The sequence below is a fragment of the Bos indicus genome, chromosome 26 (genome assembly GCF_029378745.1).
Source record: "Bos indicus isolate NIAB-ARS_2022 breed Sahiwal x Tharparkar chromosome 26, NIAB-ARS_B.indTharparkar_mat_pri_1.0, whole genome shotgun sequence".
NCBI lineage: Eukaryota > Metazoa > Chordata > Mammalia > Artiodactyla > Bovidae > Bos > Bos indicus.
The window spans coordinates 11,116,560-11,141,228 of record NC_091785.1 but is presented as its reverse complement, the minus strand read 5'-3'; the positions used below and the strand labels follow the sequence as shown (position 1 = coordinate 11,141,228).

The following is a 24,669-nucleotide window of genomic DNA, read 5'->3' as shown; positions in this document are numbered from 1 at the left end:
TGTTGGACAGCCAGTTGGTATTCAGAGAATCTGAGAGATGTAGAGTTGGTGTCAGATTTGATTGATCTGATGGGGGAAAAGACCTATAACAACCTATATTGTAAGCAAAAAAGGAAACAAATATGGCAGGGAGATGCCAATTTGAAGGAAATTAAACCGAAACTTTAAACTCTCTGAGAGGGAAGTTGTGAGTTGCAGCTTTTTCATACTACCTCTCTGTGGGATAAAAGTGGCCTATCAGAACAGCACTGGAACTTAGAATATGCAGCACTGTGGAATGAGGACTGGGCCTAGAGCTAGGTGGCCTGTGCAAATAGGCTATTTGGTGACCCACTTACTCTTATCCTCTGGGCCTCAGTTTCCTATCACTGTAACAAAAGAGGTTATTAGGGGAAATTTCATGATCCTTTAGAGCTTACAATTCCTGAAAATATAACCTGGAACCATATTTGTAGCCCTGACTCTGAAAGGCCTTGCTTTGGAAACTTCATTGTCTTTGGCCTTTTTTGCCCCCATCAAGAGAATGGACAATACCTCTGTCCTCTTCTTTAGGAAGAGACGGTGCATATACAGCAGTGCCTGTGTTCTTCTACAAATATGAACCTGTCTTCATGTGCTTTTTTTCTTATTACCTAGTGTTTCTTACTCAAGAAGAGCTAAAATTCCCTCGTTCATTAGAAAAGTTTCAGTTGCCTAATGACCCACTGATCCTCATCTCTGCTTGAGAAAACTGGCTAAGCCTCAGCCCCTTAACCTGTTGGCTTAACCTGTTGGATAACATACAAGAGTTCCTGCCAGACTCATGAGCCTCTTCTCTTATTAAAGATCACACATATGATTCTAAACTCTTTGTCTTCAGTGTCAACTTAAAAGATAATCACAACCTAAAAGTTGACAGTTATGTTTTATTCGGTAGGAATTTTTAGGATGTCAAGACTGGGAGACAGCATCTCAAGTAACCCTGAGAGTACTGGTCAGGGAGGCAGGGGTGGGGAGTCCGGTTATATAGACATTTGCAACAAAGGGGCAAGTAGTCTGAACATCCAAAGATTATTGTTAATTAAGGAAAACCAGCTAGATCAGGCTCCCTGGTGACTCAGTTGGTAAAGAGTCTCCCTGCAGTGTGCAAGACCCAGGTTTAATCCCTGGGTGGGGAAGATCCCCAGGAGAAGGAAATGGCAACCCACTCCAGTATTTTTGCCTGGAGAATTCCATGGTCAGAGGAGCCTGGTGGGTTACAGTCCATGGGGTCACAAAGAGTCAGACACAACTGAGTGACTAACACTTTCACTTTCAGATAGCTCAAGTTAAGGAATTTAGTGCTTTTGTACATATGGGAAAATGCAGGAGGCTGGGCTCACTGAAATTACTCCTTTCATATGCATCTCAGCTATCTGGGGCCAGTTTCCTGTGTTTTCTTTTTACAGCCTGAGTTCCTCAGTGCTCACCACAGGGAGTGGCTGCAGCCTGATGGCTGCCATATTGGGCAGGTATTGTTCTCCTTCCTGATTGTGCCTAGGGCTCAGAAGTTTACATTTTGAGGGCAGGTGTCACGGATGACTGTGACATAACTTGTTTACCGATATGGCAGGAAATACTCCATTTCTCATAAAAAACTTAAACATAATTAAAGCACCCATTCTATGCTTTGAATAAAAAATGCCATTTTTATTAAATCAATTAATATTTTCATTTTTAATCATATATGTTTTCTCTGCATTTAAACTGTGTATATAATCTGTAGTTACTGAATATGTTGACTTTTGGAGAATGATTACAGAAAAATTTCCCAGATCCCCAAATACCATTCTGTCACAAAATTTATAATGCATGTCAGTGGCCCTCAATCTTTTGGCACCAGAGACCAGTGGAAGAAAAGTTTTCCATGGATAGAGGGGGCAGGATGGTTCAGCCGGTAATGCAAGTGATGGTGAGCTGCTCCCCTTCTGCTGTGGGGCCCAATTCCTAATGTATGTGATGAAAAGGAGAGAGACTTGTTCATGCTGGGGCTTGAGCTGGAAACTAGGCTTGTGTTAGTGATGGCATCTTAGTTGTTGTCTGTCCAACTACTCCACATTCATGTAGATTTCTAATAAGCTCTGAGTAGGTCTTGATCATCTGGCTGCCCATTCCCTGGGGAATTTGAAATTAAGATCTGAGTACTTCAACTCCACTATCTCCTTGGAGATACACGTCTGTGCAGAAAAGAGTTAACAGGCTTGAGACTGTTTTTAGAAAAGCCTACCTGATTGTTGGTTTCTGGGAACACTATTTTCTGATACAAACAGCTTTCACTGTGCCTAAACTGTACAAACACTATGGTTTATGGCAACTTCGTGCTATCCTCCTGAGAGTCTGGAATTTGGGTACATACTGGATAGATGGGGCCTATGTGGCCAACCTCCTTGAGAAGCCTTGGGTGCTAGGTCTCTGGTGAGCTTTTCTGGTAGACAAGAACTTTACATGTGTTGTCATAATTTGATGCAGCAGGAATTAAGCACATCTTGTGTGACTCCAACTGGGACAAGATTCTTGGAAAATCGTACTTGGTTTTCTTCATGTGCCTTTCTCTTGCTGATTTTGCTTTGTATCCTTTTGTTGTTGAAGAGGGTCAGAGTGTCCTACCCCAAAATATGTCAGTCAAGCATAAAGATTATTTGGAGCTGAAATCAGTTAAAAGGCAGCAAACACAAGAAAAGCTCTTTGCCTTCCTATTTCCTGTACCGAGAAAAAGGTTGCAACCTTATTACCAGAGATTAGTTGGCATTCAGAGAGTCTATGCAGACAAACCCTGCTAGAGTAACCCTTATCTTCTTCCACTGCGTGTGTGCTCAGTCGTCCATTTGTGGCCGATTCTTGGTGACCCTACAGACTGTAGCCCGCCAGGCTTCTTTGTCTGTGGGATTTCACAGGCAAGAATACTAGAGCAGGCTGCTGTTTTCTGCTTTAGGGCTTCTTCCCAATCTAGGGATTGAACCCCCATCTCTGGTGTCTCCTACATTGGCATGTGGATTCTCTGCCACTGTACCACCTGGGAAGCCCTGTCTTCCGTTAGTTTTCCCCTATATTTACCTGCCCACAGTTGACTGCCCCTAAAAACATAAAACCCTTTTCCTTTGTCTCATTGTTTTTCTGCAAATTTATTTTATTTTATTTTTTTCCTGCAAATTTATTGATCTTCTATTACAGTGTTATTGAAGGATACCAAAATGTGCCACCCTAAAATATGCTTCTTCGGCATATGGATTACTTTTGAGCTAAAGACAATTGAGAGTCAGTAGGTATAGGAAAAGCTCTTTACCTCCCTCTAATTGCCTAAAATTGTAGCTGACCTCCTATCTGTTGGTAAGAGATAACAGTTACCTGTGGAATTTGAAAATGATAAATCCAGCCCCAACAGAGTTGGCTTGTGGATTCTCTGGCTTCTTTAGGCCCAGCTGGCTAGAGTGAGGGGAAAAAGACGCTGGCAGGGCGCTTCCTTAGGCTTTAATTCCCTCCTGTAAGTGGGAGGAAAAAGTGCTGAAACATTCCTAAAGTTGAGTTTGGGTTGACCAAAAGTAGTAAAAGTCTGTATTGCTATTTAGGAGGAAGAAAAGGTTAAATCAGTTCCCAGGGGAAAAGAAAAAGGGGAAAAAAAAAAACAGATGTAGTCATTTCTTGAGCCTGGCTGCTGAGTAATGCTCTGATAAGTTCCTCCATAACACTCCCCCTCACCACTTCCCCATTTTGAGTTCCAGCCCAGATCTCCCCAGTCTGGGGTATGGTGCTTGTGTTTAGCATGGAGTCAACTCCCTTCACTTAGGGAGGAAAGACTTTTTTCTTCTCCACCTAGGGTCAAAACTAGAAAAAGCAGGTGTCTCCCCAACATCCAGGTCTGTGAGGTGTTAGTTTTTCTAGTTCATCCTCTGCGTGGACCCAGGTTTAACATAGGCTCTATGATGTAACCTCCCATGTGTGGGTCCCAGGCTTTGTCATTTCCTTGATAACGGTCTGTTAAAACTAATGGTTTCAACCACAGCAAGAGATGTATATCACCGGAGCTAGTGAGTTCTTATTCATGTGCATTCTCTTTCTTGTTATTTCTGGACTTCCTGGAATTCTCTAGTCCCTTCCCAGAGCAGCTAGGCATTTATAAAGATACGTTTTACATACTACTCAGATCTTTTTATTGTGTTATATAGGCTTTATTCTTTGTATATCTGGTCTACCTTAATACTTGTAAAGAAACCATTTAATCTTTATGAAACACTGGGAGAAATAATTATTATTTTCAGGTTTTATTTTGGGATATTTTAGAATCACAGAAGTCAAAATACTTTTTCCCAGCACTGCAGATTGGAGATGAGACTCAAACAGGTCTAGAGCCAACACCAGGGCACTTTCCAAAATCTTAATGAAATTCATTGAATGATACTTGAGTGATTGCACCACAGAGCAACTGGGAGGACCTAGGGGTCAGGCCCTGCTCTCCAATCTGACCCCTTTGTTAATGGCAAGTTCCCTACCTATTCCCTGACTGATCTCATCTCTCCTCATTGCACTGTTGGAGCTTATTATCACAGTCCCCAACCTCACACCTTTCATTTCTTCTCCTGTGTCCTTTGATGACTTTTTTAGGTCAGTACACTTTCCAGGGCAAAATATTTTCTGCTGCTCACCTGCCCTTAAGCCAATCACAGGGAAGCAAAGTATATCAGTGCTCTTTCTTATGATAAGATTGTAAAGGCATCATCCAGTGGTTGAATTCCTAACTGCTCCTGGATGTTAGAAATTAGCTCCAGCTAATAGCTGGTTTCAGTGTACTCCCCACCCCTATGAAAGGTTGTGGCGAGAGCCGTGAATGACCCCAGGTTTCGTGGCCTCCATAGTAGAGGAATTCAATCTGGGGCCAGAGACGAGCCTTGATCACTCGGAGCTTTTGTGTAGCAGAGTTTTATTAAAGTATAAAAAGAGATAGAGAAAGCTTTGACATAGACATCAGAAGGGGACAGAAAGAATGCCCCCTTGCTAGTTTTTAGCGAGGTGTTTTATACCTGTTAGCAAGCTGCTAATCAGATAAGAGAAACACCTCAAGACTGAGAGAGTTGCACCAGGCCCCTCTCCCACAACATGCATTTTGAGATAGAATGGCACAAAGGGAGTCATCTCAGGCCATAACACAATTGACATGAATCCTGAAGAAGGGCAGATTTCCAAGCAAATGCGTAGTTTCATTAACATAGTTGAAGAAAAACATTTCCATGAGTAAGATGTACTGGTTTGCTGAGCCATTATCAGTTTAAGGTTTGAGAAGATGGGATGCTGGGTCCAGGATATATACAGAATACAGGAGTCATTAGGAAAGCAACTTTGCTTGCTTTTACCCAGGAATTGTATTTCTGACATACTGTTTTCTTTTGGACAACTGTCAGGACCAGGTTAGTCAATGATTGAGAGCCAGGAACAATTTTAGGGACCCAGGTACTGATGCTGTAAAAACTCTGAAACTGAATCAAGTAAAGAGATCCTCAGGGTCAGGGAGTAGATCTGACTGTCACTTCACTGGCAGATGGCTACCTTTGAGTCCTTTTTCTTGACTTGTTAGATGCTTGATTTGGAATGACAAGAAAAGGGGTGGTGGGAGGCAGCCATGCCTGCTGTTAATATAGAAATATACTTCAGTTAAACTGTCCCTTTTCCAGAAAATGTCATGAATATCCTCTTTTGCAGAGAGGAAGATGTTTGGAATTGGTGCAGTTGCATTCAGTAGGCCAGGGAAGAGAGGAGGAAAACATCAAGACATCCTTCATCAGTCATGCTGGAGCTTGACACCAGAGACCATTCTCTTACCCCAGTGATCTCTCTTGTCTTTATAGAAACACATTCTAAAGTCAAATTCATGGAGACCTGGGAGTCTTGAAGTGTGCATATTAATCATTTGCATATGGTAATGGTATTACTGTGGTGATATTGAAGATATCAGTTCTCTAACGTTTAGAGAAAAATACATCTTTTAAAAAATTAATATTAGTGTAAACTCTCAAGCCTTTTATTTTTTTTATTTTTTCTCAAGCCTTTTATATCACATTTCAGAAAAGAAGGCAATTTGCAAGGCCATCGCCCGCTGTTCCTCCTTTATTTAACCATTTTTTGCCAGTCTGTTCCCGTGTGGCCTTAGTTAGGTTACTAAACCTTTTTGAGCCTCATAACTTCCCTACCGGTTTTAGGTGCCGGCAATGAGCTTAGAGGGCTTCCCTGGGGGCTCAGTGGTAAAGAACCCTCCTGCCAGTGTAGGAGATGCAGGTTCAATTCCTGGGTCGGGAAGATCCCCTGGAGAAGGTAATGGCAACCCACTCCAGTATTCTTACCCGGGAAATCCCATGGACAGAGGAGCCTGGCCGGCTACAGTCCACAGGGTTGCAAAGAGTCGGACATAACTGAACCACCTGAGCATGCACACACGTTCCTTCATTCATCAAAAATTCTTAAGGGCCTAATTCATTCTAGGCATTATTTTGGGGGATGCGCACACAGTTGTGAGCAAAGGAGATGGAGTCCCTGCCTCCTTGGTCTGACACACTTAAGGGGAGAGGTCCGTGATTGCCTTTGTGGAGATTTACCCCACTCCTCCAACTGTCTTTTTGTGAACAATCTTAGAAGCTCCCGGGACATGCTACGTGATAGCAAGTCAAACCTGCCATACAGATATTTGTGACAGTCAGGGTGGAGGTAAAATGGAATTGATCTGGAAGTCCCCACTGGGTACTCCTTTGGTAACACTGAGTATGGCCCCAGGTAGTAAGAAGGAGCAGATGACAGTGAATACCGGCAGTTCATGTGACTCTTCTGCGTCTCCAGAGGCAAAGATCTGTGAGATCAGAGTCACGCACCAGGAAATGCGGGTTGGGGATGTGTTCTTGGACAAAGGTAGATTGTTGCTGTGCAGGCATCTTTTCAATAACATTATCCAGGCGAAAAATAAATCACAGCCCAGTTTGTAGGTCAGGACCAGTCAGTTGCGTTTTCTGGGAAGCTTCAGCACCATCTGGAGGGTGAATGAGACTCCTTCAGAGTGCAGAGGGACTGCATTGGGCAGTGTTCATGATCCTTCTGTGAGTCAGCTACCTATATAGTCTGAGGATGGGACTAGGTACCCCTGTTAGAGTAGCCGTGCAGAAAGCCTCCAATTTCCCCTGAGTATCCAAACTCTTTGTGTCCTTGAGTATATGTGTTGGCATAAAGATAGGTAATTATTCACCTACCCCAGAGCTCTAGCTGTCTTTCAGGGCAAGAAATAGCCAGTCCCTGCCTTCATCCCAAATCACTCTTCTGCCTCAATCAGGCTTTCAGTGTTAGTCTCCATGGTCATATCCCTCATAGGGGCCCAGTGTCCCCTCTGGAACTGGTCACACGAGACAGTGCTGCTCAAGGTCAAGGCTGGCCTGGAGTCAGGAGTTCACTGTTGGACACCTAATGGCTCCCCAGCCTTGCTGGAGCCAGCAGATAACTCAGGGGTGGGGGGCACCCTCGTTGAAGTCTGCTGCTCCTACAGCCAGTGTAGCTGACTAAATAGCTTTTCAGGATTGCTCTGCTGCATGACAAAGATTCAACTTTCTGGCTTTCTACTCACAGTCCAAGTGGGAATGCCAGTTCTTCTGTCTTCTCTGGGATCTGGTATATTAATTTAACGATTTTCCTCTGCACACAGTCATCAGAGGATATCACTGGAAAAGTTTATGTGCGCTAGCCTTTTAGTGGGTTGAGCGGAGGTTGATAGGGCTCTTGGTCCATCACTTGGTTGCACAAACAACCCTTGTAGATTTCCCAGCTGATAGGAGAATACTTGAATGTTTTTATTCACCCTGGAGGTTAAATATCTTTGGCCAACCTAGTCTTGGTACCCTTTACACTCTGGTGCACCTTGGTCAACAGCAGCAGATGTTAACTGGCCCCTGGGCTGGAATGAGAGTCACAGTTCCCAGAGCCACAGATGGACTGGCTACAGGGTGAGGGTATTAGTGCCAAGGAGAAGATAAAATGGGTGTGTTGAGAATAGTCTAGTATGCCTGTAGCGATTACTTACCATCCATTGCAAGAGAAAGTTTGAGAATTGATGTCACTCTTAGTCACACACACACACACACACCCACACACCCACCCCATATGATTAAATCTATCACAAAAATTTATTATAGTGTTACTATCAAGAATATGGGTTTCTTAGGTGACTCAGTGGTAAAGAATCCACCTGCAATGCAGGAGACATGGGTTCTATCCCTGGGTTGGAAAGATTCCCCTGGAGAAGGAAATGGCAACCCACTCCAGTACTCTTGCCTGGGAAATCCCATGAACTGAGGAACCTGATGGGGCTGCAGTCCATGGGCTCACAAAAGAGTTGGACATAGCAACTAAATAACAACAACAAATCAAGAATATATATTTATTGTACTATCACTAACAAAAATAATATATAGCTGAAGCCAAAAGCAAGACATAAGGAACATTCCAGGGTTGGTCAAAAGCTAGTCTTCCAGGGGGCCCAGAAGCCTGGATAATAATGGGGTGAAGGACATGAGATTCTGCTGATAGTCGCCAGTTATGACCCTGGCAAGAGGGGCAGACACAGGGCTGTCTGGAGAAAGGAATGCCTCATGCAGGCCTGAAGCACTGTTTCTGCTGACAGTTTAAGACCTGCAGACCAAAGAACTGTGTGTAGCTGGTATGGACAGGGAAAACAGTCGTGAGCAAGCCACTCTCTAGAAATATGCCTTAAAGCGATAAGCAGGACCATCTTGCTCAGTAAGCTCAGACTGGGGATCTGCTTTCCCAGCCTTCTCCCCTACAATGCCAGGCTTGCTCCCTGACTTTCTGTTCCTTTTCTTCCTCTCTGTCTCAGCTCAGGGGTCGGGAAGCTCTCTGAGTATAGAGCTGTCTGCATCCTGCTCCATTTCCTCACTGCCTTCTTCACGCTCAGTTGCTGGCAGGAAAATGCTGCCTATGCCCGAAGGGCTGTTCTTTAGGAGGTGATCCAGAGCCTTCTCATAGCATTCAGCCGCCTGAAGCAGGTCTCCATTCATCTTGTGAATTAAGCCTTGGAGAGACCAAGAATATGGTACATTCTGTGGTAGCTGGTTATTAGCTATATTCTGTAGCTGGAATTTCATCTTTTCTTTCTCAGTTGATTCTGTGCTTATGGATAAACTGTCTAAAGAACATTGGACTGCAGTGTGTTCGGATATCTCACGATCCTCCTGAGGATTGCAATCATGCTGATGGAGCTCTTGTCCCTTGGTGCTGGGGAGCTCCTTACTGAAAGCTGTCTGATAATATTCTTCATTTTCCAGGAACTCATCAGAACATGCATGCAGAGGATTTAGTCCCTTCTCAATCGCTTTACTCACATAGTTTCTAGCATGTTCCCTCAGTTCTTCAATCTTTTCTCCTTTCCCGCTAGCTTCAGATTCTCCTGTATGTTGAATTTGCTTGACTTTTGCCCTATAGCAGCATGCTATCTGGTGATAGAGGTAGGGATTGTTTGGTATGGATTCCAGTGCCCTTAGCAACAGTCCAATTGCTTTGTCTAGATCACCTTTTCCTCGGTAAAATTTGGCTGCACTGTGAAGGACATCTGTTTGACAAGGAGCTTTTTCCAGAGCCTCTACAACCAGCTGTTCCCCTTCAGCTTGTTCATTTGTCTTCTGCAGCGTCAGGGCCAGGAGAACTTTGATGTACTGATTGTCAGGACTCAGCTCAACGGCCTGCTTCAGAATTTCCAGAGAGGACTGCTGCTCCGGCCTGTCATCCAGGTAGTACATCGCGATGGCCAGTCCCGAGGAGAATTCTGGGTTGTTGGGTTTCTCTTCCAGAGCCTTCTGAAAATACACCTTTGCCCTTTCAATTTTTTTCCCACCGCACTTTACCAGTGTCCACCCTTCCTCACAGTCCAGCTCAGGACATTCAATACTGTAAGGATTTGCGAACTTCTGGCAGACTCGTTTCACCTTGTCAGCATAAAGCTGAGCATCTGCGAACCTTCCCAGGTGATAGTAGACCCAGGCGTAGTTCCCCCAGGTCACCAGGCTCCTGACCTCCGCCTGGTCAGTGTGCTCTCGCTGGATCCACTCTTCGGCTTGCCGCAAGCATTCCAGGGCTGCTTCGTTTTGACCCTTCAAGTGTTTTATGTAGGCCAACAAGTTGTACTTTGTAGCTTTGAACTCAGAGTTTAAAAATTCAGTCTGGTTACACACTCTGTCTTCGAGGTCATGAGAGACACTTCCTTTCTTAAATAAGTTCCACGTGAAGTGGCATCTCAGCTGGGGAAGGATTTGCTCCAGGGAATTCTTGTCCTCACTGTGGAGAAAGGAAACAGTCAGTGTGGTGTGCGCCTGCCCAGCGTGGCGCCCTGCAATGCAAGTACAGGTGATTTTGTGTCAACCCGACTGCGCCCCGGGGTGTCCAGCCTATCCAGTTAAACGTCAGTTCTGGTCGTGTCTGCCAGGATGTTCCCAGAAGAGAAGAGCATTTGAGTCAGTTGGCTGAGTAAAGCAGATTGCCCTCCCCAGTGTGGCTGGACATCGTCCAGTCTGTTGGAGGCCTGAGTAGAACAAAAAGGCACAGGAAGGGTCACTTTGGTCTCTCTGCCTGTCTGCACTAGCTGGGACTTTGGTCTTCTCCTCCCTTCTGACTGTGACTTACACTGTCAGCCCTCCAGTGTTCAGGTCTTTGGACTCAAGCCTGGATTTATGCCACTGGCTTCCCTGCGTCTGCAGCTCACAGACAGGGGATCATGGATTGTCTCAGCCTTCATAACCACTTGAGCCAGTTCCTTACAGTAAATCTCTCTCTCTGTTGCCCTCATGCTTTAAGCTGATAAAATAAATAGGTTTAAAAATTACTGGGCTTCCCTGGTGGCTCAGTGCATTGGCTCTTAATGCAGGAGACACGGGTTCTATCCTTCATCCGGGAAGATCCCACAAGCCGTGGAGCACCTAAACCCCTGTAGCACAACTGCTGAGCCTGTGCTGTAGACCCCAGGAGCCAAAGCTGCTAAAGCCCACATGCCCTAGAGCCCATGCTCCTCAACAAGAGCAGCCAACGCTCTGAGAAGCCCGAGCACCACAAACTAGAAAGTAGCCCCCACTCACGGCATCTAGAGAAAAGCCTCCACAGCAGCGAGGATTCAGCACAGCCGTAAATAAATAAAAATTTTTAAAAATTATTGTAGCAGTCATACAAAAACAGGTTAAAATTCTCAATGAGGGTAAACCAAAATGTGTCCAATTATATAAAACTTCTTTCCTTACAAGGAACAGGGATAAAGCTGAAGATCCATTTTGGTTTCACTGCTGAAAAACATACAGAATAACATAGAAAAACCAATTTTGAGCTCAAAATTCACTAAAGCCTTCTTTTTCTAGCTTTTACATCCTTAATGTAGGATGGATTCCTGGGATGGAGAATTCTTGGTTGCCCACCTACCAGCTTTGCCTTGCATTGCGGTCATCAGCTTTCCTCAGAGCTTAAGTGGGAAGGTACTAGGAATGGGCTTATATATTTGATCTCAGCTGGTTTTCCTGTGTTATTCTGTATGTTTTTCAGCAGTGAAACCAGAATGGACCTTCAGCTTTATCCCTGGCTGAATGGATTCCCACCACTGCAGTGCTCAAAATAGTTTACTTCTTGGCTAGCAAACACATGGGAGAGCCTGGAACAACAGCATTTAGCAAATGCCTTTTGCCTACGTCCAGCCTTCATGAATTTGGGCTGACAGCAACCTGCAGTGTGTGTGTGTAGCTCTCACTAATATATACCTCTAAGTTTTCCAAGACAGAGGAGACAGTACTTTCTCTTGCTTCCTAGATTTACCTTTCTACATCTATGGTCTATGCAGGAAACCCACAAAGCCCATCCCTTCTATCGTGTGAGCAGCTATGTAGGAAGTAGGGTTAAGGTGGATAAGAGGAGAGCGCCACAGTTGGAGGAACTGAGGTCTCTCTTGCCTGTTTTAGTTATGAAGTCAGGTTTATTTAGCCATCCAGTGACCCTTCACAAGGCTGCCTCTTGGTGTCACTTTGCTAGTGTTTAGGGATGCTGAGAAAAATAAAGGTAATCTCTGACCCTCAGAGCTCACAATCTGGTTAGGAACCACGTAAAGAAAGAAACGAAAGCCCAGGGATGTTTGCCACTGTGTTACATGGTTTTGTTCTTTTCCACACTTCCCTACGGTGACACAAAGACCCATGAAGGCCTGGTTTCAGTTTGATTGAAGCAGTCACTCTAAATAGGCCAGATCCCCAGAGAGGATAAATTTATTTTGAAAAATGACAAACAAAATGGACATATTTGTGTTTTGTAGTTGGAGGATACCAAGGGAAATCAGTTGCCTTAATTAGTTAAATAAATTACCTAAATTCTCAAAATGTGTTCTCATGTCTATATTTTCCTGGGGCTTGGGGTATAGTTTATGGATTTTGTACTCTTCCTTTTTTCTCAGTAGATTCTTGGCACCATGAAATTGGAAAGAACCTCCAGAATCATTAAACCCACCACTGTGCACAATTTTGGATTTCACGGACTGGCACAGTTTCAGAAAATTGTTGAAGCAAACAGGGCTGCCAACTTTTTGGCAACACTGACGTGGGGAGAAAATTCATCAAAAGGAACCAACCATCTACGTTTGCTAAAATTTTATCTAAATAAGAGAAAAAGAGAGAAAGGAAGCAGTTTTATTATCACCGAAGAAGTGAGACTGTAACCTCCGAATAAAGGAAAGCTCTTTAAATTGTCAAACACATTTTTCTGTAAGAGGAGCCACTGACTGTATTTGGCAGTTTACCGTGGCCCAGCACTGGCCCTTACAGTGAAAGTTGCTCAGTTGTGTCTGACTTTTTGTGACCCCGTGGACTGACACAGTCATGGCATTCTCCAGGCCAGAATACTGCAGTGGGTAGCCTTTCCCTTCTCCAGGGGATCTTCCCAACCCAGGAACTGAACTGGGGTCTCCTGCATTTCAGGCAGATTCTTTACCAGCTGAGCTACCAGAGAAGCCCAATGTGGGAGACCTGGGTTCAAATATGAAAGGCATTTCATGTTTCAACACATGTTAACTTTGCTAACTGCCCAATTAGGAAGTTTAGAGAAAAAAAAAGCATGAGTTTCAGGTCAGTAAAATGTGTCTGCAGATTTGTAGGTGTTATTTAGGTGCCTGAGAACAACAGGTAAATACTCCAAGGATTAATAGAGAATATACATCCAACTTCTCAGTGAGTCTGCAGAAAGACAGGTGACCTTGGATGTTTTCATTTCAGCAGAACCAGAAATCACCTTACCAGTCTGATAACACTTTTTCCCCCCAAGGGTAGTAGTGGGGGTGCATTGTCGGGGCAGACAGCAGGCTTTGATGTATCAATGAACCAGAGGGATCTTTGCACATCAAATTTAAAAGCACTTGTTGATATTCTTCTTCCAAGATGAAACATATTCCAATCTTCTCATAAACTTCAGAAGATCTCAATTGCTCAAGAAAGTAGGGCAAGCAGAAAACCTCACCCAACATTCCTAAACCTGTGAGAGAGCCTGGAGTATGGAACTCCTGGGGACATTGCATCCATACCACCAGTTCACCAATGCTAAAGCTGGCCATGTTAAGAAATGTGTGGTAACGCTGAACAGTTTATTCAGGAGGATAGCCAGCTATGTATGTGGCTTCATGATCACAAAACCTATTGAATGTTAGAAATCAGGTCTGTTGATTTCCCTAAGCCTTCCACCCTAGGTTGCCAGTTTGCTTAGATATTTGATACCTGATCTCCCCTGGAAGTATGATTTAGAGCAGAGTATACTGGGTTGGGAGTCCTGAGATCTGGATAAGAAGAAACATGAAACCCAGAGCCAGTATCCAGGGGTTAGCGTTAAAATACTGTTGCCTCAGTGGGTGAATCATTTGTGAATCTAGTGATTAAAAGGAAAAAATTTTAAAAATAACTATAACTACAGTAATTGGTTAATGTACACACTAGGTAAAAATATACAAATTGTGCCAACAAAAATATAAACTATGGGAGGAGGAGAGAGTTAAAAAGGTAGAGTTTTAGTATGTGTTTGAACTTGTTATCAGCTTAAAATAGACTATTAGATGTTTTGTAAAAAGCCTCACGGTAACCACAAAGCGAAAATTTATGATAAATGTACAAAAGAAATAGGGGGAAATAAGGAGAGGTTTGTGAAAGAACACAAACTTTCAGTTATAAGATGAATATGGTTGGAGGAGCTAATGTGAAACATGGCGAGCCCACTTGATAACACTGTTGTATAATTGAAATCTGCTAAGAGAGTAGAATTTAAATGGTCTCACCCTCCAAAAAATATATGAGGTGATGGATATGTTAATTAACTAAATGGAGGAATCCCTTCACAATGTACGCATATATCAAATCACTACAGTGTGCACTTTCAGTATCTTACAGTTTTATATATCAATTATAAACATTTTTAAAAAGAATTATCTTAGACATTCTGGTCACTTCTATATAGTTTAGGTACGTGAAATACTCAGTTCCCCCCAAAACCTTTTGTATTTTTATTACCTATTAACTGTATGTTAGTTGATATGTTTACATGTGTCATATGTAATTGATGTTTATGAAGATGTTAACATATTTGAGTAGATCAAAATAAAATATTTGAAGATAATTCTGATTTAATAAAAAAAAATACTGCTGTCTTTTCAAAAACTAATACTCCATTTGCCAAAGTATCCTCAGTTACTAATTTAGCTCATGTATTTCTGCAAGTTGCTTTAAATACTTTCTCTCTCTCTATATATATATATGTATATACACACACACAGATATATATATATATATGTATATAGTTGTTGTTGTTTTTTAGTCGCTAAGTCATGTCTCTGAGACACTTACTCCCTGTCTAGCAGGTCAGTAAGAAGACCGTTCAGAGAGACATATTCTCCAGTCCTGAAAGGGCAGATTTCAAGGCAAAAACAGTCTCATCATGAAGTTTTACAGCAGTGAACTAATCCTTAGCACATTTGCTGAGAAGGAAATACTTTAAAAATGACCGGGATAGCCACAACAAAACACACAAACCTCTGATTTAGTCCTTTCAAATATAAGAAACAAAAGAAGAACAGGATCCCCCTAGCAACTTTCTTCCAGGCCCCAGCTCCCACGGACCAGATTTTGCTGCTAAAGGGATCTGAGCACGCCTTCCTAGACTGTCTTAACAGCCTCCATTCCTTCCAGCCACCGCTGCTAGCTCTGCTGGGAGGAAGTTCTTAGTGCCTGACTCTGCACAAGACGAGCCACAGAAATAAAAGTGCGTGAGTCAATAACAGATTTACGATCGAATGAGTGCAATGCATCTGTAATCTATTAGCAAACACTGGATCAGCATACTTAAGGACATCACACTCACGAACAAGATTTGGACGAGATTCTCAACTTCCTATCAGAGAAGCAGAGAATATTTACCTCATGATGGCTGTTTGCCTGCCATTCTGAAAAGCTGGGGTTCAGGCAGGTTTTATTTTCTGCTTGTGGATCACAAGCAAATGCAGAGCAGGTTCCCACTCAGGATGCTAGCTGCTAGGTCTGTGCTTTTATAAAACAGAAAAGGAAAAAACTGAGGCAGTGCTAGTGAGATTCCTGCTGAGGAGAAACTGAAACTGAACGTGCAGAGCTGAACTCAGTTCCCCACTGGGAGTACCCTTCTACACAGCTCCTGTAACTGCTTGTGAGTTTGAAAGAAGGCATTGTGGGTGCTGTGCATATTACAGGCTCTCTTCCCAGAGACTCAGATGCAGCCTGGAGGTGGACCTGGGCTCAGCAAGTCTGCATTTTAACAGGCATCCTGGAAATTCTGTTGTAGGAGCCCCTGTATCACATTTTGAGGAGCATAGTCCTGGAGCTCCTTTATTTTGTTTTGGTTTGGTGTTTTTGGCTGTGTAGCCAGTGGGATCTTAGTTCCTTGACCAGGAGATCACACCCATGCTCCCTGCAGTGGAAGTGTGGAGTCTTACCCACTGGACCACCAGGCAAGTCCCTGGAGGTATTTTGAAAAGTTTTCCATTTACTTATGAGAGATCATGTAATGTATCAGTGAGGCAGACAATCTGGAAGAGAGGAAAATAACCCCAGAAATCCTGGATTTCAGTCTTCTCTTTGACCAGCCTCTGGGAAAGTTCTTGAATCACATCACTTAGCCTCATTTCCTCAGCTCCCATCCCTGCCCAGCTACCAGATGCTGGCTCTGCTGGGAGGACGTCCTCAGCACCTGACTCTGTAGATCAGAAAGAGCCACAGAAATGAAAATGCATGAACTGGTAAGGTAGATTTATGATCAAATTATGAAATACATATTTAATCTATTAGCAAACACCGAATCAGCAAAATTATAAGTTATTCCAGGCCATTTTAGAAGATATCTTCTAAATTACCTTTTTTTTCCTTAACAACCAAATGATAGGAGACCGTGCCCTAGGGGTACGCTTTTACCCTTATCTAAGGCATGGTTCTGAGCACTCTAAGGAATAGTCCTCCCTCTCCAGCTAGGGACTCCAAGGGCCTAGACCGTCCAGTCCCTGCCCCTCCTCTCTAACACAAGCATAAGGAAGACATTTGCGCTACTGACCAGAGCCAGAAGATGCTTGGCACTGGAGTGTGGCTCCTGGATAATGACCATGCTCTGACACCTACTTTTTATGTGACCTCTTGGCCAAGTAATTTGCCCTCTGAGACCCATTTTTCTCATCTACAAAATGAGCCTAGTAAAAAGAATAGGGTTGCCTTCCTGGGGCTATTGGTAGGATGATACAAGGCATGTAGACCTCTTAGCAACTACTGATCACATGAAAACTGTTACTGCCATGGTCACTGGCGTATCAGTGTTATCATTTTAAGTGAATTCTGAGTGTGCAAGGGGGCCAACAGAGTTCCACAGTGGATTGGGCAGAGGAAGGCACTCATCACTCAGCCCGCAGGTGTGAGGTGTTTCCCCAGGGGGCTTCCCTGTTTGGTAATTTTTAGCACAGCCTCTGGGAACAGGGCTTCCCTGGTGGCTCAGTGGTAAAGAACCCACCTGCCAAGCAAGAGACTCCGGTTCCATCCTTGGGTCGGGAAGATCCCCTGGAGAAGAAAATGGCAACCCACTCCAGTATTCTTGCCTGGGAAAATTCCACGGACAGAGGAGTCTGATAGGCTATAGTCTACAGTCCATGGGTCGCAAAAGAGTTGGACATGTCTGAGCGATTAAACAACTGGGAACAGGCACCTTGATGTGGGCTTCAGTCCACCATAGTCCAGAGAGCCTCTCTCAGACTTCCTTGGGCCAGTGGCTTTGGACATACCCAAGCAAAGGTCACTACCAAACTTCTCAGGCAGACGGGATACCAAGACACTGGGCAGGGCTAGGTTTTTCTGGTCAACTCACTTATGCAGACACAGTTAACATATTCTTAACCGGGAGCGCATTATATAGGAAAGCTGATCTGAGGCATTTGACGGTAAATTCCTCTAACCACCCATCCCCAGATACAAGCCTGCAGAGCATCTGGGAGCCCTTGGGGCTCCTTGTACTCACTCGCTAAAAGATCACTAGAATGCCCCTCCCCAGTCAATCAGCTTCTCAATTCCTTCCCATTGTTGTTTGATGGGAAAGTTTTCCTTTTTTTTGGCTGTATCTTTCCTGAGGCTCTATCTGATGGTAGAACTCAAGCAGATCTATGGACATCTTTTAAAATCAAGTTTACCACGATTATACTTTACTAAAAAGTACCCACTTATAGTTTGATGAATTCTGACAAATGGATATACCCATGTAACCACCACCACTACCTTCTTGTAGACTATTTGTATCATCCCTGGTGTGCCCTGCTAGTCAAGCCCAATCCCACCCTCCACCATCCCCAGGCAATCATTGCTCTGCTTTCATTCATTAGAAATTAGATCAGTACTAGGAAAGAAACTGGGATACCTGGGTTTGATCCCTGAGTTGGGAAGAGGCCCTGGAGGAGGACATGGCAACCCACTTTAGTATTCTTGCCTGGAGAATCCCCATGGACAGAGGAGCCTGGCGGCCTACAGTCCATGGGGTCACAAAGAGTTGGACACAACTGAGTTAACTAAGCACACACACACAGGAAGGCAATTACATCCTTAAGTTTTGAAGAAAAATTATTTTCTGTTGCTCGCAAGCTTTCATTACAGCAATAAAAATAAACTCTAAGCTTCGGGTTTGTTTTCATATAAGAAATGGAAAAAAATGTCCGTTTGTAAGGATTGTTTTTTCCACTTCCCATCTTGAAGTGATCAAATTTTCAGGGCAGAATTCCCAACACGACTTGGCTCTGTACTACCAACTCCATCTTTAATAACATCTGCTGAAAAGAAATGCTTCCTTTTAGAATGACAAAAAGAAAGCCTCTTAGTTCTTTTAAAGGAAACAACAGAAAAGCCCCCAAAGAGTAATTTGTTTAGATCTAAATTTGAATTTGCAAACTTAGTGCCTGATTGGATTTAATCACTCCTGTCAAACCTCCCTCTCATCCAGCTCCCTGCTCCCAGCTCCTCCCCGTGAAGCTTAGAGAGTGTGAGTGCACACACCAGAAAAAGTCACAGAAATAAAATGTGCCCATACTGATACAGGAACTTTAGTCCACAAGCACAGGACAAACTCCGGAACTTGCCTGCACTCGAGAAGCTCGGCTTACAATTTGCATTCAAGATTGAGGCTGCCTGCACCTTGACTCACCTCATTATGGCGATCTGCTCTCTGCTGTTCTGAATAGCTGGGGTCCAAGCTGGTTTGCTCTTCAGAACTCTTCCGAGTCTGCCTCAAGCAAAGACTGAAGGAGCTATTAAAAGGGACATGGGGTGGGGAGAATGTGTCAGCTGATGCTTTCTCTCAGTTTCTGAGTGATTGCCTTTATGAAACAGAAGAAATGGAAAGTGAAGCTGTGTTAAAATCAAGAGGAGGAAAAGGAAACAAGGTTGAAATCTATCATGACTCAGAAGAAGCAAACCCTTTAAAATCATGACTCTGAGAACTTTGCTGGCAGTCCGGTGGTTAAGACTTCTCCTTCCACTTGGGGAAGCGGAGCAAGCGGAGCACCGTTGGGGTGGGGGTTGGGGTGGTGCAGGTTTCCATACCCGGTGGGGGACCTAAGACCTCACAAGAGGTGTGTAGCGGCAAATAAATAAAAATCGCGATTTCAGGAATCTAACCTTAACGCTAGGGTGTGTCCCAGGAAACTGCATTTTTTAATAGTATGTAGGAGTCGGATATGACTGAAGCGACTTACCAACAGCAGCAGCAGGAGAAGGAAAGGCATCCTTGGTAGCTCAGCTGGTAAACAATCCGCCAGCAATGCAGGAGACTCTGGCTTCATTCTTGGGTCAGGAAGATCCCCTGGAGAAGGGAATGGCAACCCACTCCTGTATTCTTGCCTGGAGAATTCTGTGGACAAAGGAGCCTGGCAGGCTACAGTTCATGGAGTTGCAAAGAGTGGGACAGGACTGAGTGATTAATACTTTCACTTTTTTTTCCAGGAGATTCTTATGTAAGGGTTTCTGGGAGCACATGATGTGAAAGACTGCTCAAGAAATACTGTTGTAAAAAGTAGCTTAGACAAGTCATCTTACTTGTGGGAGACAATTTGCACCTTGATGTATGTGGCTCAGGCGCCTCTATGCTTAGTCTCTCAGTCGTGTTTGGCTCTTTGTGACCCCATGAACCATAGCCCACCAGACTCCTCTGTCCATGAGAATTCTCCAGGCAAGAATACTAGAGTGGGTTGCCATTCCCTTCTCCAGGGGATTTTCCCCACCCTTGGATGAAACCCAGGTCTCCTGCATTGCATGCAAATTCTTTATCATCTGAGCCACCTGGATTTAATTCAGTGTGTTATTTACTATCTCTGGGATTATCCATGAATCAAATCACTGAGCCTGAGTCCCCCCCGCCCCCCACCCCCATGCTAACTATAAGAAGCCAAGCCCTGGAATAAACCCTGGGCACTTAGGGTCTCTGAGATCCAAAGCAATCATTCGGTTTTCCCAGCTATAAACTGAGAAATAGTAACACATGTAGTATTGTTGGGTGAGCTGCCTAGCTGATAAATTTAGGTATATATGCTTTGAGCTCTGAAGGAGTGATAATACCCTGAGAGATTTTTTTAAAAATAGAATTTCCTATGATGTAAATATCCATGAAAAAAGATGGAGGATAATTCTCAAGGCTGATTTGAAGATCAAGGAATGTCAGTTGCCTAGGAGAAAGACTCCTTCTATTCTGAAGCTGCAGGAAGCAGAGGTTCTCATGTAACAAGACTGACACTTGTTTGTTTTTTTGCACCAATGGGAGCATCATAGAATACTTCAAGTTCAGAGACTGTGTTATGTCCAGCCAAAGTAACCTGTACCTGGGAAAGTATGTAATTTTGTTGGTTGTCTTCCTTAACAATATGTTACACTGGTAGTGATAAAGCAACATACCTTTATATCTTTTACAGTGTCACCCAGGTAAAAGGGGCTCCTGCATTTGACCCCGTGCTTTAGAGGGCCCCACACACCACAGACACATAAAACGTACATTTTCATTTATTTGCTTTTTTGACTGCATCACACAACTGGACCGCCAGGGAATTCCCAACAAAATGTACATTTCAAAAATAACTCATGGTGTCTCTGTTACTGAGAACCTGGTGCTTAATCCTGGCATAGCCAGACATGAAACCCTAAACATCCAGCCCAGGGAAAATGTGTCTCTATCTTTTGCCTTCTTTGCTCAGAGAGAAAGGAAGTTGTGTCATGAAGGTTTCTGTGTTGTGAGGGTGCTGATTTTAGGGATAGACACTATTTTGAACGATAGAAGTGATCAGAAGTCGTTAGATCAGAGAAAAGGCAAATTTATTGAACTGGCCGAAGGCGTCCTCTCATCCCAACTGCAATCTTACAGTATGAAGTTATTTTCCAGGGTAGTTGTACCAGCTGCCCATTTCTTGTTTCTCTTCTTGTTCTTATCCCTGGCTTATGAAGTGCTCGTGAATAAGCATGGTATTTGCAACAGCTGCATATGGTAGTTAAATAATATTATGCCTGTTAAGAAATTCATAGTGTACTTAGACTTATACACCTGTAGATTTAGACTTACGCATTGAGTCATATTTTCTTCTGCTTTTAAACTCTTCCTTGGTGCCAACTTGCTGATTAATGGTTCCTGAGAATGGATGTTTAAAAATAAAATCAAGTGGGACCAGATTTTCATACCCACACCCTATCCAGAAAATAGAATATAGAATTTCTCCAACATGTCTCTTGAGAGCAAAAGTAATGATGGTAGTTAAAATTCGAATAATAAGAAGGGCACGACACAGTGCCAACAAATTTAGAGGTTAAAAATAGAAGATGTTGAAAGAAAAGCTTACCTTCTTTATGTACATTTATAATAAGGATGGCTTCCCTAGTGGTTCAGATGGTAAAAGGATCTGCCTGCAATGCAGGAGACTCGAGTTCAGTCCTTGGTTTGGGAAAATCCCCTGGAGAAGGGAATGGTTACCTACTCCAGTATTCTTGCCTGGAGAATCCCATGGACAGAGGAACCTGGTGGACTGTAGTCCATGGGGTTGGAAAAGAATTGGACATGGCTGAGCGACTAACTAACAACAAGAATACTCATTCTTTTTTTAAACAGTCATATTGAAACATAATTCACATACCATACAATTCACCCATTTTGGAGAAGACTCTTAACAGTCCCTTGAACTGCAAGGAGATCCAACCAGTCCATCCTAAAGGAAATCAGTCCTGAATATTCATTGGAAGGACTGATACTGAAGCTGAAACTCCAATACTTTGGCCACCTGATGCGAAGAACTGACTCACTGGAAAAGACCCTCATTCTGGGAAAGACCGAAGGCAGGAGGAGAAGGGGACCTCAGAGGATAAGATGGCTGGATAGCATCACCAACTCAATGGACATGAGTTTGAGTAGACTCCGGGAGTTGGTGATGGACAGGGAGGCCTGGTGTGCTGCCGTCTCATGGGGTTGCAAAGATGGACATGACTGAGAGACTGAACTGAAACTATACAATTCAGTATTTTATAGAGCTGTACAACCATAACTATAGTCAATTTTAGAGCATTCTCATTACCCCAGAAAGGATACCTACACTTCATTGCTCTCCCCTCCAGTCTTCCTGGGCTTCCCTGATAGCTCAGATGGTAAAGACTCCACCTGCAATGCAGGAGACCTGGCTTCAATCCCCGGGTTGGGAAGATCCCCTGGAGGAGGGCATTCTTGTTTTCTTGCCTGGAGAATTTCCATGGACAGAGGAGACTGGTAGGCTCCAGTCCATGGGGTCACAAAGAGTGAGACATGACTGAGTGACAAAGCACAGCAACCGGTCCTCCTAGCCCTAGACAATCTACTTCTATCTCTTCACTAAGCTACTTTCTATCTCTTATAATTTGCCGACTCTGGACATTTCATATAAATAGAATCATACAATATGTGACCTTTTGTGAACGGCTTCTTTCATTTTCAGATTTCATCTATGCTGTAGCATGTACAGTACTTTATTTTTCATTGATGAATAATATTTCACTGTGAAGATATACTTTAATACATCAGTTCATCAGTTGATGGGTCCACATTTTGGCTGAGGTGAATAACATTGATATAAACATTCATGTTCAGGTTTATGTATGAATGTATGTTTTCATTTCTCTTTGTATACCTAGGAATAAAATGGCTAGGTCATGTGGTAACTCTATGTTTAACCAACTGAGGGACTACTAAACTGTTTTTCCAAAGGCATTGCACCATTTTTACAGTAAAGGTTTTAGTCGGTCTCCCTCTTTGTTGCCTCCTAAGAAGGTGTAGACTACCAGCAATGAGGCAGCTGTGCTATAAATCATAAGGAAAATTTGCAATTAGACAAATCAAGTTACCTCCTTTCCCAAAAGAGATGATGGGAGAAGTGGTGGGGGAAGGGAGAAGACGGGAGCATATGGTCTCTGGTTGGATCCCACATTTTTCAGGTTGGCATCCCAGGTTGACTGTGCATATAGTAGGGATCCTGACACAGTCCTGTTTATCTTCAGGATTCTCACACTTCCACGCTTCCAGTCGCACCGGACACACATTGTGCACAATTGTGCAGGTCAGTGGACGTGATGGGGAAGAAAGAGGAAAGCGCTGTGAAAAAGGGGGCTGGGGACTGAGGTAACTGTAATTACTAAGTAATTGGCATTACTAAGAACCCAGACCAGGATAAGAGACATTCTCCTCAGTCAGTCCTTGGTATTGGAGGAGAGGGAGATGCACTGAGAGATGTGGTCAAGGGGCAGGGAATTAAAGTAATTCCAATTAATGTGTTTCTGTTTGTTATTCGTGGATAGTGAGATTTCAAGAAACATGAATTATATATGTAATTTTGTTGATTGTTTTCCGATCATTTCTTTCAACTTTAAGTCCTCAAATAAATATTAAGTGTAACATGACATATATCTCTTCTCTACCCTTCCTTCCTTTTTTCTTTTGGGGCTTCTGCTGTAGCAAAGGTTTTGGTGGCATGACTTGCGAGGACGAGGTTACAGATACCCGGTGTGCCTTCTTTAGCACTATACAGGTGCCAGGGTTCCTCTCTCAAGGTCAGTGTGCCTGCCCATCTTACCTTCCACTAAGAACACTCCCAGTTCTTCCCCCCAGGCACCATGCTGCTGCTGCTGCTGCTGCTAAGTCGCTTTAGTCGTGTCCGACTCTGTGTGACCCCATAGACGGCAGCCCACCAGGCTCCTCCGTCCCTGGGATTCTCCAGGAAAGAACACTGGAATGGGTTGCCATTTCCTTCTCCAATGCGTGAAAGTGAAGTCGCTCAGTCCTGTCCGACTCTTAGCGACCCCATGGACTGCAGCCTACCAGGCTCCTCCATCCATGGGATTTTCCAGGCAAGAGTACTAGAGTGGGGTGCCCCTGATAATAAGTTACTCAGGCCAAGTAAGCTAAAACCTTCTTTTGAAATGGTTACTTGTCCAGTCAGTCCAATGGAATGAGTTTACCTTTGCAGCTGATGTGAATTGTATTTTCCATCAGAAGCCTTTTGACAAACAAAGATTTCACCGCTTCATGTTTCTTTCTATTCTTTACTTAACAGGAAAAATTCTCCCACATGTGTTTAGATTGCCTCCAGGATGGGGCCTAAAACAGAACTGGAGATACTTCCTCATTTCTCCTAATCGACATCAGAAAAGGAGAGAGAACAGGGATGGAACACAAGATATAACAAGATCTGCTTCTGTGGAGGGCAGGGTAGGGTGTTTATGTACACAAAGGTACCTCATGGTGGTGTCAGGATGTAAGATAAAGCCCTGGACTCTAAAAGCTGTAGGGAAAAATGTTTGTTCTGATATTCAGTGAAAAGATTGTTGAAAGGTTGCTGCTGCGAGCTATGTGTTACTCTGGGATTTGTGACCTCCAGAGGATTTCGATCTGGGGTCAGAGATGAGGCTTGACTACTTGGAGCTTTTTTGTGTAGCAAAGTTTTATTAAAATATAATAGAGATAGGGAAAGCTTCTGACATAGACATCAGAAGGGGAAAGAAAGAGTGCCCCTTTGCTAGTTTTTAGCAAGGTGTTTTATGTCTGTTAGAAAACTATTAATCAGATAAGAGAGAC

General features: G+C 43.6%; 2 protein-coding genes across 2 annotated transcripts in view; one reads left to right on the top strand and one right to left on the bottom strand.

Annotated features, from left to right (window-relative positions):
* LIPA (lipase A, lysosomal acid type) overlaps positions 1-24,669 on the top strand; it is a 128,628-nt gene that overhangs the window by 18,905 nt on the left and 85,054 nt on the right. The gene's annotated exons all lie outside the window — the stretch shown is intronic.
* IFIT3 (interferon induced protein with tetratricopeptide repeats 3) lies at positions 8,406-19,519 on the bottom strand. Its single transcript, XM_019988654.2, has 3 exons — positions 19,295-19,519; positions 18,745-18,847; positions 8,406-10,329 (listed from the first exon to the last, which is right to left on the bottom strand). Exons 2-3 carry the CDS (start codon positions 18,747-18,749, stop codon positions 8,877-8,879), a joined length of 1,458 nt encoding a protein of 485 aa, XP_019844213.1. The 5' UTR covers positions 18,750-18,847; positions 19,295-19,519; the 3' UTR covers positions 8,406-8,876.